At 42.0% G+C, this 12,268-nt stretch overlaps 1 protein-coding gene across 3 annotated transcripts in view; it reads right to left on the bottom strand.

Annotated features, from left to right (window-relative positions):
- Positions 1 to 7,147: 7,147 nt before the first annotated feature.
- The window catches only part of mpp6b (membrane protein, palmitoylated 6b (MAGUK p55 subfamily member 6)), a 31,839-nt gene continuing 26,718 nt past the window's right edge, over positions 7,148 to 12,268 (bottom strand). For all 3 annotated transcript variants that reach the window (XM_036145011.1, XM_036145013.1, XM_036145012.1), the window contains 7 exons: positions 11,824 to 11,955; positions 11,636 to 11,732; positions 10,719 to 10,787; positions 9,735 to 9,896; positions 9,446 to 9,648; positions 9,173 to 9,301; positions 7,148 to 8,428 (listed from right to left, as the gene is read on the bottom strand). In XM_036145011.1, the coding sequence (XP_036000904.1) occupies positions 8,252 to 8,428; positions 9,173 to 9,301; positions 9,446 to 9,648; positions 9,735 to 9,896; positions 10,719 to 10,787; positions 11,636 to 11,732; positions 11,824 to 11,955 (969 nt within the window). In that variant the 3' untranslated portion in view covers positions 7,148 to 8,251. The remainder of the gene's footprint in view (positions 8,429 to 9,172; positions 9,302 to 9,445; positions 9,649 to 9,734; positions 9,897 to 10,718; positions 10,788 to 11,635; positions 11,733 to 11,823; positions 11,956 to 12,268) is intronic.

Here is a 12,268-nt window from a genome sequence, read left to right as displayed (position 1 = left end):
TCTTGTTACCTGTTGATGTGTTATGGTAACATCACACCGCTGGCCATTTCTCTATAATTACCCTCGCTATGTATCCTATCGCTTGCGTCTCGTGTTGACTCCAGAGGCTTGGTGAGCATGATGGTGATTTATTATTATTTTTTTATTTTCCTTTTCGTTTTTGTAGTCGCATGATTTCCATTTTAGTTTTACGCAGGCCGAAGAGACAGAATGTGTTTTTTTTTGTTTCATCTCTATGACCAAATGCTTTGAGTGTGTTTGCACCTACACACGACTCTCTCTGCTTGGTTTTCTATGCACCACTAAAACGACACTTTTGATTCAAACCTTGCTTCTCCGCTCGGGCTGCGTAACAACAAATGCAAAGTTCTCCTTCGTCTCCTTCGTTTAGGCTGCCGGCAGACGCCTCTAAGGTAATAAAGGAAAGGCGAGATGCGCTGATCAGAGAACTGTGGCTGATTTCTGAACACCGCTTTTAGTAAAGCTCTGACCTGCCAGTATGGATTTTAGCCAGTTATGATCTTTAGCTATAATATAAAAAAAAAGTATTTTTTGTAGAAGCCTGTACGAGCAGCTGAAAGGTCTTTGTAGAAAATAGTTTTCCTTTTTTACACACCTCCTTATGCATCTCGGCGTCATCTGCAGCGCGTCTGAATTTGGGAATGGCTGCGTTTGAGTTTCCCGCCAGTCACTGTTCAGGTCCGGTCAGACCATCGCCGGATTCAGCTCACGACTCAGTTTCTGCACTGCAAAAACAGAACTAAAATAAGAACAAAATGTGTTGAAATTAATGCGTTTGTCCTTGATTTGAGCGGGTAAATAAGATTATAAGACGGAATGAGTATTTTGACCCCTAAAATAAGATAATTAGATAGACTGCACTTGAAATATTATGATAGAGACGAGTTGTTCCTATTTTAAGTGCAAAAATCTAACTCCATTGGCAAATCATCTTATTTACCTGCTTAAATCAAGGATAAAAGCGTTCATTTCAAGAAATTTGTACTTATTTTTAGTTCAGTTTTTTGCAGTGTGTGCGTCTTTGTAGAAAAGGTGTCTCATAGTGCCTGGTTGGACATCTGTAAGAAGGTTCAGAAAAGATGGACGGAAAGGATCAGCTGGAGTGAAGTGCGCGGCTTTCTACGTCGGGATGAGTTTAGATCCCTGGGGTTCGGATCCAGTCTTGGGAATTTGAACGGAAATGGGCCTTTTGAGATATTTCCACATATAAGGAAATATCTTTTCTCTCAGACGCTGTCAGTGCTTGTTGTTTTTATTCATTTTCTTCTTAATTCGGTTCCCTCCATTGAAATCGGAAGGCAGAGGCTTCAATAATTGCAACAATCTCCCTGCTTTAAGTTGGACTCGGAAAAGAAACAGTAACTTGCAAGCATTTCTTTTAAGGAGACAGCGTTGGGATTTGTCGCTGCTGCTTCTTTGTTGTTGCATTTGTCCGTTCCCTACACCAGCACCTTATAAAACCAGATCTGAATTGCATTCTTGATATAAAACTCCCAAAAGTTACGTTTGCACTAAATGAGAAAAGGAAAAAAAAAAAAAAGAATTATGTAGCTATTCTTGTATTAACAGCACAAACCTGCAGCCACTTCTTCCTTTTTAATTAGTTTTTTTCCCCCTAATTCATTCTTGCTGTTCAGAGAGAGCGAGCAAAAGCCAGCCGAGAAGGTTTCCTCTAGCCTACCAAAATGTAGTTTTTTTGTTTTTTTTTCTTCTTTAAATAACCTAAAGCCTTTAAACAGAGTAGTTTTTTTTTTTGGTTGAGCGGGTGGGTCGCCTTTGTATCCAAGCGTTGCGTATAAATGTGTTTCCTATAAACCAAACTGAAAGGTGTTTTTTTTTAAAGGAGCTGAAAAGCTGCTGGAAGGAACATTGCGAGCCGGCTCGTTGGATGCCAAAGCGCTGCGTGTCCCGTTGGCTAAGCTACCGTTCCCGGGTGAGAGACCAAAACGAACCACGGAGCGAGGCTCAGCGGAGTCTTTGACGCGTCACATTTTCTCTTTTTTAAATTGACTTCAATCAAGAATGTTTTACAACGGTGACAAACATCCCCAATCTGGGTGAATGTGGCGTACTGCATCGTTTTACGTCGGATGCATAGAGATGTGTACAGATTACCTATGGTGGTACCCCTGAACACCTTACAGATCACTATATTTTTCCTAAATGTGTTGAATTTGCATATTAGTTTTTTTGTTTTGTTTTAAGGTTTTCCTTTTGGGAAGACAAAGCCTGGAATAGAGCAGGTGCCAGAAATAGCCAATATGAACTATAGTTACCATATCAAAGTATGCAATAGAATATATTTCTTTATTTTTGTGTCTAAAGTTGTAGTTGATTGTCTTTAAGCCTGATCATCTTTTGATTTTTTTGATTAAAGCTGATTCCGTATGAATCAGCCACTATTAGATAAAGGCATTCCCATCTGTATAGTCATTTCTCTCTTCTCTGAGCTGCTTTTCTGTGTTGTTTAGCAAAGCTGTTGCTTATATAAACAAGTAGAGCCTGTTTTCCACATCTTCAGATAGTACTGAATGTGATTAGTCTGTGTGGGTTTATAATATTGTGGAAGAAACAATCGGAGTTCATTTTAAAGCTCTGCTTCTGTACAAAGTTTTATTATTATTATTATTAATATTACTGTGTGGCTCTGTTCTTATAAACCGGAGACTGTCTTCTTAGCAAGGATCTCCGATCTTTTCCTTATCGGGCGATCTGGAGAGCGACAAATCACACTGGCGTGAAGGGAAGTCGTGGATTCATGCTTGTTCGAAGGCGCGCATCAGTTTTTATATCAAAATAAATCTAGGATTTCTTGTGAGATTTCCAGTTTGTGCTTCAGCCCCTCAGCCTGAGAATCCGGCTCGTCCTGTAATCTTTTCTTCTGAGGTTGAACGACGCGCTGTTTTGACAGCTTTTAGTTGTTAGCGGCAGGTTATGTTTTTTTTTTCGTGCAAGTAGGTAATAATTTGATTTTCACCGGGCATCATTCTCCCATTCCTGTTTTTACATAAACCCTCTGAAGAGTCTGTTTGTTTCTGGTCACGTCCGCCCAGTTACTCACAGCCAGGAGACGGCAAAGTAACGTGTACGAGACCTTCACTGTTATAGTATGAACGTATCTAGCTACAGGACTCAGTCTTGAAGTGGGATGGCGACCTACATTTGCTCCTCACCTTGACATGATTGTTTAAGATCTTCAAAGATGCAGAGCAACTTTACCCTCCTCTCCCATAGTGGAAATAGTGTTGAACCTTTTCCTGTTTCTGCTGAAATCTACAAATCTCTTTTGTTCTCAGTCAAGATGAGATGATTGTTTCTGCAACATGCCACAAGGTGGTCCACCAGCTCCCTGTACTCGGCTTCCTGTCCATCTTTGCTACAAACTGCTGAGTCATCTTGGTAGCAATGCAGATGAAAGGAGTCTGTCTTGTATTGGAGGTGTGAAGAGTGAAAAGGAACGGTGAGAGTATAGCCCCCTGTGGTGCTCCTGGGCTGCTGACCTGGTTAGAGACACAACCCTTCAGTCTCTAAAACTGTGGTCTGTTAGGTAATCTCTGATCCAGGTGGTTGTTGAGGCCTCCACCTGAGTCTCATCAGGCTGAATTGTGTTAAATGCACTGGAGAAATCAAAGAACATGATCCTCGCAGTGCAGTCTGCCTTGTCTAAATGACTAATGGGTTTGTTGAAGCAGGTGTATGATGGCGTCTTTTACTCTGCGATAGGTTTGCTTACTCAGGCGGGCCAACAGGAGTCTCTGTAAGACCTTCATGATGTTGGGATGTCAGGGCAACGGGTCTGAAGTCATTGAGGGGTAATTGGTGAGTTTTCGTTGGCACTGGAACCAGGCAGCACCTCTTCCTACACATGGAAGCGGCGTTTTAGTTTCATTGTTACATTGACAGGATTGACTAAATTTCTCACCAGACTGGTAAACAACTCTGTTACAACAGCATTTGATCACTTCTAGTTCAAAATCTAAAATCCGAGTCTCATTTATCAACTGATCAGAACATTTTAGTTTTTATGAATCAGGAGCAACATGTGTTATGGAATTAGGAGGAGCTCAGAGTGAAACAAGCATGAAAACCAACAAATCAAGTTCTTGATTCCGGTTCTTTAAAACCCAGTTTGTGTTTAATGAAAGCAATAAAACCGTGAGTCATAATTTTCCCCAAAAGTACTAAAAATCTTTTTTGTTTTCCTGAACAAACATTACACATCTTGTAAACTCGAGTGTTGCTGCAGCCCTACTGGTCAGCTTAAAGTACTGCGTTTACATTGGTCATCACCTATTGGTATTCGTTTTGCATCTGGCAAGTAAACTAGTGTTTAAATGGCAATATGGACACACAAATCATCTCTTCAGCCACGTCTTTTAAGTCCTTAAAACTTAAGCAGAAGTAACAGCACCCGTCTGCGTCCAGTGCAATTTTTAGTGTCAACGTCTTTTTTAAATGACGTTTAAGTCAATGCCATCATGCTGGTCTGCACACACCCCCTTCTGCCAGGCAGTGGGCGTAAAAAGAATTTCCCATGTTAAGATTTACTTTTAAAATACATTTTTTTTGTTTTTTGTTTTTATCCGTCAGCTTGTAAAGAACTACCTCAGAGCAGCGTCTGGTGCTTGCCACTGTTATCCCGCGTGTTTATGAGAACGGCAACAAAAACGCAAATCTCGTAGTGACCAAACCAACAGTACTGTGCTGTTTTTTTTTTCAAAACTTTCAATCCATAGAGTTGCTGTACTCAATATTTAATGGACCAAATTTATTTGTTTTAGTGTTTTTTTTTTTTTACCGATCCGGAGAGCCCAGCACTAACTCTAGGGCTCCTCCTCGCGTAATACAAACCATAATCATGACTGGATCTTTCACACATACCATTGTGATGCTGACTTGCTTGGCGACTGTGGATTCTGTGCGTCGGCGGCGGAGTTCTTGGCGCGAGGGTTGTAGGCCACCGGTACGTGGGCTTCGTCTGGTGTGACAGTCTGACGGCAGCAGCGGGTCTTTTCGTGGGATTTTCAACCAGCTTGATTCCCTTTTTAGTTTTATTAGTAATCCAGAACCTTTTGGCATGACTCATGTTTCCACCGTAAAACGCGTGCTCTGCTCATTTCTGCCCTTCCTCCTAGTTGTTACACTCAGCGAACCCTTACGTTTGCTCGTTAAAGGAATAAACTTGCTTCAGCCTAATTGACAGCGTATCAAATCGTTCGACCAAAGGTACATGTAAGCTGGTGTCTCTTTAAAGAGCCAGTCTAAGCTCGAGACGGCCTGCGTGTTGGCAGTCGAGGTTTTGCTTTGTCGAATCTCTCCTTCTTCTCTATCTGCTCCAGCATTAGGTGTCGAGCCTCGTCTCATCGTAAAGGGTTTTGCAAAAAAAAAAAAAAAAAATCTGCGGTGCCGCGTAAGGCATTTCTCCGTTTTTGACAACCTTGCGTGTAGATGCTGCATAGAACGATCAGTATTTGTGTTTTGCACTTTTTGAAAGCAGTCTCTGGAAAAAAAAAAGATGAAAAAAAAAAAAGCCCAGTTAGCTTGGGCTGACAGTTTAGAAAAAAAAAACTGACGAGGTATTTTATGCTATCAATAGGAACTATAAGGAATAATGACTTTGAGAAGCTTTTCTAAAAAAGTCAATATATCTATCTATATCTATATAAATATATATATATTCATGAAGTACCTCATAAGCCTGATATATGCTGCATTGACTCTGTTTTGTCCTCTTTGAGTGTATTGTCCAACTCATTTTGAATTTTTCCCCCAATGGGAGGTCTGAATGTCACGACGAGCTGCACACATGCCTCTGCCGGTTCTTGTTGCAACAACACCGTTTGGCCAAATCCACTCGAATCTTCGCCAAATCTTCCTCCACTCATGTTAACTTTCCCTTTTTGCCATTAAAAAAAAAAGAAAAAGGATTTTGTAGACAAAGAGTTGATGGTGCACCAAGCGTGTGTTCAGACACGGCTGTTAACTCAGGTATCGCCATGGAAGGGCTGGATCTGCTTCACCTTGTACCTAAGCACCCCAACCACCCCCCCTTACACCTTTGTCTTAATATAGCCTTGGAGCTACACGCAAAGTTCCCATTTGGCCTTAAAGTGGAAGAAATTATGCACTACAATACCCCGGACTCCACCGCACCCCCACACACACATGGTCATCGTTGTCATCGCCACGTTATCTACCTCCTGTGAATGTAGAGCCTGTCCTGGAGATGTAGTTGACTTCTTTCTATTTGAAGGAGATCAAAAAACCAAATCGTTCATCTGATTACAAGACGCTCAATTTTCTCGTGTGTGTGTGTGTGTTTTTTTTCCCCCTCTTTTTATTTTTTTATTTTTTTTTATTTCATGCTTTAAGCATTTCCATTTCAACCCGGGTCCTTCGGCAGAGGCAGCTCTGCAAAGCTGCGTGACTTCAGACCTCCCTTCACTTCTCTCCCTCTTGTTCTCTAAAACCACCGACATGCCAAAAAAGCTGAGTTTGCTGTCCTTCCTGTCCTGGTGAGGGTTCTTCATGTTGCTGAATTTAAGTTGTTCACATCCACCGCTAAGCTCCCCGTTTGTGTCGTTGATGTTGTAAAGATGTAAGCGTTTTCTGAATTCTGCTCCACATTTACTTTTTTTTTTTTTTCTTTTTTTTTGGATAATAATTTTGCTTTACAGAACACAAAACATGCTGTAAACCTTGTTAGGACATAATGTGAATACGTATCATTTTAATATAGCTCACACTTTGGCTTGACTGTAAGTTGCGTTAATAAAAATGTTTAAAATACCCTCTGTTGTGATTATTTTTTTATTTTAAATCCTTTCAGTACTGTTCCACTTGACTCTTTTAATAAAGGTGATGAATTATTTCACTTGAAGACAGAATAAAAAACTTTGGAGGGGAGCATATTTAGGCAAAGGTATTTATCTTTTTTTTTTTTTACGATTTGATAGCCATTAACCTAGTTTGTTGGGATTTTATATAATAAATCAAGAAACATTAATACATCCAATATTGTCCAAATTGAAAACATCCTGGACAATAGATGGCTAGTGTTTTTCCTCTGTCTTAATTTGTTTTAACCCATTGCCTGGGGGGGTGGAAAAAATTACAACCACAGCTGTAAGATCTGATAAACTTTATTAATTAGAACTTTACTAATAAAAATGTAAAAACACACACTGTGGGTCGATTCAATCACGCAGCAAGGCTGATGCAAATAAAACTCAACATTGTGAAAAAATGACTATGAAACATTAATATGAGGTAATTTAGCTCTTATCTGAGGTGCAAACAAATTCCTCAAACAAGTCAATTACTTTGTGTTGATGCTTAAACGACGACGCGGGAGAAAAAAACGCTACAGTTTCACGGTTTTCGCTTCGTCGGATCTGACTGCATCGGTTTCAGTCGAGATCCAGGGATCGGGGAGGAAATTGGAGTCGCTGAACAAAAGGGACAGAGTGAGTCACATTTATAAAAACACAACATGAACAGATTGGCTTGTGAAGACGCTGGACAATGACAAAGTGACACGCTTCAGGTAAAAAATAAATGAAACTGAGGTCACATCTGATCAAACGCTACAGACTATTAATCACAACACTGATAGAAAAGAAAATTATGACACAGAAAGACCAGATGAAGAGTTTGATCCCTGTAAAAAGGAAATTAAAACTTGTTTTTATTTCCTTCTTAACTGCTGGATTAGTCCTTGATCCAGCTGGTGGATGGAGGCTGATGTATTACTTGAAAAAAAAAAGAAAAAAGAAATCAAAGCAAATGAGTTCAATTCAGATGGAGGAAGAAAAACGGCTGTTCAGACATGGCAACGACTGCTCGGTCCTCTTCCTGGTGCCGATGAATCTTGCGCGTCATGGATGGAAGACTGGCGATACAAAGCCATCTGCAACACTAAGAACTACAACAATAAATTAAATGGAAAGCAAAACCGGCCCAAATGCATGACCATAAGTTTGAATAATTATCAGCTCGAGTCCTCACTGGGTATAAACATTTTTCATAAAAAAAAAGAAAGTTAGAAAATACATCGGCATCTCTTTCCCTTCGAGTTTTCGAGGAGAAAAGGAGGTGCACAGTGTGCAGGTCTAGGAGGAGAAAGAACAATCAGATATTCAGTAGTGTCTCCTCCATGTCCTCTCCATTGGCCGTTTTTTTTTTTTTTTTTTTTTGGTCAGAAAACGCTTAAGATCGCTGCTTTTGGTCCTTAATAAACCCAGTTGACTGGGACCCACTGAGGCTCGGCGCACAGTTTGTCCACGGCGGCCTGTAACGTCTCAAAGGCTTTGTCCAGGTTGTCGTTGATGATGGTCAGGTCGAAGTAGTGGTTGTAAGCCCTCTGGATGCGGGCGCTCTCGTCCACCGTCTTCCTCAGGTCCACGTCCTGCAGAGACATGGAGTTACAGGTCAGCTTCGGAGACGTGTACGGGCTGAACTGGAAAAAAAGATGTTTGCGGCATGGAGAATGGAAGCGAGTGCGATTTGAGGTAGATCATATGTTCAGGGTAAGACTATTTGTGTGAGCTAATAAAAGAAACTTCAGGTGTTTATATCCGCAGGGTTCCATGTTCTCTGAACAAAACTGGGATTTTATTAAGGCATTCTTTAGGTCTGGATAAACATGTACAAATAATTATATTTACAGACTTTTTCGTTATCTTACATATCTTGTTCAGCCACATTCATCACAAATGCACAAACATTCCTAGACCTATATTGGTAGGGAAGCTTAGCCTCGTGAGACCATCCTGATCTCGCGAGCTTTCAAGGTTTCACTCGCAGATCAGTCTGGCTACTCTCCGTTAAAGAAAATTTGGAGCAGTTCACCAAACGAACGTCCAATCAGCGTTGGCTTTGAGGCGGGTTGAGGTGTGACGCAATGAGAAGCGCGACAGTTCAGTCTAAAGAACATGGCGGGTTCAGCCGATGAAACTAGCTTTAACGTGGCTATCGAGCAAGTTTTATCGGAATTTCAGAGTATTTCTATATTGTTTGTCCTGTGCGTCTCTGCGTTGCCCTGTGAGGGACTGGCGCTCTGTGGCAGGGGGCATTTTGCGACCCTGCACAGACAACTGCCTGTAGACAATGGATGGGTGATCACTGTGGTGCATGCTGAGTGCTTACTTACGGTGAGCTGTTTGGTTGTGAGGCCTGCATCCACCACCGCTTTGTGCATGCCTTTGAGTGTATCAAAATCAGGCGCTGCGATGAAAACCACGTAGGGCATGAACTCTGCTGTCTTCAGGACCTTCAAAGCCTGGAGGGGACATTCCAGAAGAGACCCGTTTACTTTTTAACACCCTTGCTTTCCAACTGCAGTAGACTTATTGTGATATACGCTGCGGTTCTCTCTTTATCTGCCAGCCCTTCTGTGGGGGGAGGGAGATTCTTTGCCTCGTACCTGGGGGTTTACGTCTAGGATGCAGGTGCGCCCCGCGGCAACCACCTCGTGGATGGAGTCGATTTTCGTGCCGTACAGGTTGCCGTCGTACTCGCCGTGTTCCAGGAAGCGGCCGGCCTTGACGTCCGCCTCCATCTCCGTCCGTGAGGTAAAGTGATAGGTGTTGCTGCTCAGCTCCTCGTCACGGGGCCGCCGCGAGGTATCTGGATTCGGTGAAAGGTGGTATGTTCAGTGCTAGTTGTCCGCCCCGAATACTTTGCGAGGCACTGAGAGTAGGAGTATAACATACATGGTATAGTGGTCCCAAAGCGTGTGGGGTGGAGGACCATCAGTCGATTCTTCAGGCTGCGTCGGCCCACCCCCTGAGCACCGATCAGGACCAGCGTCTTTCTCTGGAACGCAGGGACTTTGGCTACTTCCTCATAGATCTGCAACTCGTGTCTGTCGAACTCTGTTTAAAAACATTTTTGAAAACTTGATCCAAAAGAAAGAAAATAGATACAAAAATAAGACTTCAGTTCTTCTAGTTTAAAACCTTTTGCTCTTCGTCCAAAGAGCCTTCTCCTTGGAGGGGGAGAAGTTCCTAGCTTCTGAGCTGAGAAGTAACATTTCGGCGGATCTAAATGTACATGCAGATTGGCCTGCCCCTAACAATAGGGCGCCGTTGGTTAGCCTGGATCACCGAGAGATGTTTGGTCACATGCAACAAGGTGTGAATTGTTGTGAAAATGAGTGGGTGTCAGGGCTTAATTCTGGATGGTATAGTTTTTGAAAGCTGAAACCTGAGGCTAACTCCTCTGTTTGGTGATGCTTTTTTTCTCTTTTGACGTAAATGGATTACCTCACTACTCTCTCGAAGTATCTTCTCTGTCCAGGATATGAACAGTTTGGTCCTCAAAAGAAATTCCCTTGGCCTTGAGGTGTAGGTCCACAGCTGAGCCTAGTCTTATGTTGATCCAGGACCAAAATGATCATATTCTAGACACAGAAGATAGGCTAACAATGGCACTAAACACACTCAGCCTGCATATGATTTTAGATCTGCAGAACAGCAACTTCTCCCTCATTAGTTTTGAATTGAGAAAGCCCATTGGATGAAGAGTGAAACGTTTTTAACCACAAGAACCGAAGTCCAGATGTTTTGCTTTTTTAAGCTTCTTTTTGGATTTGCCATGTCCTTGGCCACCGAGAATCATCGCCAGCATTTTATAGGTTTGAAAAAACAAAAATGATAATATGAACTGTCAACCAACAGTGGGGAGAGTGTTTTTACCTGCATTCTTGGCTGTTAAATACATCATCTTTTTCTTCTTTTTCCCAGCTAAGGTGCCACAGAGGATTCCTAAAAAGGAAAGCGAAGGACCGTTTATTTCCTTGTACTTGGTTGCAGTTGCAGCCTTTGGCCAGATGGAGGCAGACATGAACTGTGTTTTGAATGTTTTAAATATAGGAAAGATTAGATTGGAATAGAATAGAATAGAAATATCCTTTATTGTCCCACAGTGGTAGAAATTCAAGTGTACCAGCAGCAAAGAGCAAAGTTACAACATTAATGTTATTAAAACTAGCATACTCAAGAAATTAAAGACACGTGCAACTAAGTAGGTTAAAAGTCAGCAGAACAAACCTGCATGATACCACTATGCTTTACATTTTGTACAATGTTTTTGGTTTGAAAGCCTCACCTTGACCTTTTTTCGAGGATACTTCTTGTCATTGGGACCAAACAGCTTAACCTTTATCTCATCTGACCACAAACATTCTCTCCAGACGGCATTTGGCTTGTCCCCCTGGGCCGTAGTAAATTTCAGTCAATGTCGAAGGAGTTCTCTTTAGAACAGGCGCTCCTAATCTATGTTGATCTCTCTTCATACAGACAGTGATGATGGTGGCCCTCATGTGTATAAAAAGACTTTACCCCCGATGCTTCCTAAACATTCCCAAACAATTTCCTTTCACCTAAATGTAAATGTTTGGGTCAGGCAGTTGAGAACTTGGAAAACAGAACAATGTCTTCAAGCATGGCAACGTGCTCCAACGTCGTCCCTATTGGAATATTGTAGACTATGCTTAAAAGCGGGTTTGTTGCATCATTAAAAGCTAAAATTAATATGACATTCATGCTCATGGCGACTGCATTTAGGCTTCAGACCACAACTGTAACACCAGCCAGATGGAACAGAAACAAACCTGAGCCGTCAAAGTCTCTAGGGACAAATGCTTTTCTCTTCTCCTCCAAGAACTGACTGGGTATTAGTCCCGTTGCACCACCCACTACGTGACACGCCTGCAATGGATTACACAGCAGTTTGAGACTTATTTGGCCTTGTAACCTTTGTGGATATTCAGTCATAAGCAAGAAACCGAGGAAAGCTCACCTGCCACCAATTGGGATCCTCCCTGTTGACGATCTGAAGGATGTCGCCTCTCTTGAAGGCCATCCCCGCCTCTCGACAGGGGATCAGGTTGTCACTGGCCGGATCGTAGTCAAAGTACGGCCGCACATACACCTGTGGGGATCACATGTTCAGTTCCAACCCTCTGCAGCACCTAAATCTGTTGATGTTTAGTTTTTGTAATCAGAAGAAGATACTGATGTAAGAAAAAAAAAAAAGTGACGTTAGAATCTTACAGGGCCCCCCCAGTACTGCTCGTCACTATTGTCCAACTGCGGAGGCGTTTGTCAGGGACGCTAAGTATGCTGGCTGATGTATTAGATTAAACAAACAGCCAGAGGAAGTAATAAAACAGTAAAGTACAGAGCTCAGGATACTCGGAGCCACAGAGCAGAATGGGGTTTTGGATTATTTTTCAATTGCCTTT

The sequence above is a fragment of the Fundulus heteroclitus genome, chromosome 13 (genome assembly GCF_011125445.2).
Source record: "Fundulus heteroclitus isolate FHET01 chromosome 13, MU-UCD_Fhet_4.1, whole genome shotgun sequence".
In the NCBI taxonomy this organism is placed as follows: domain Eukaryota; kingdom Metazoa; phylum Chordata; class Actinopteri; order Cyprinodontiformes; family Fundulidae; genus Fundulus; species Fundulus heteroclitus.
The sequence above is the reverse complement of the archived record's forward strand: the minus strand, read 5'-3'. Positions and strand labels throughout refer to the sequence as shown.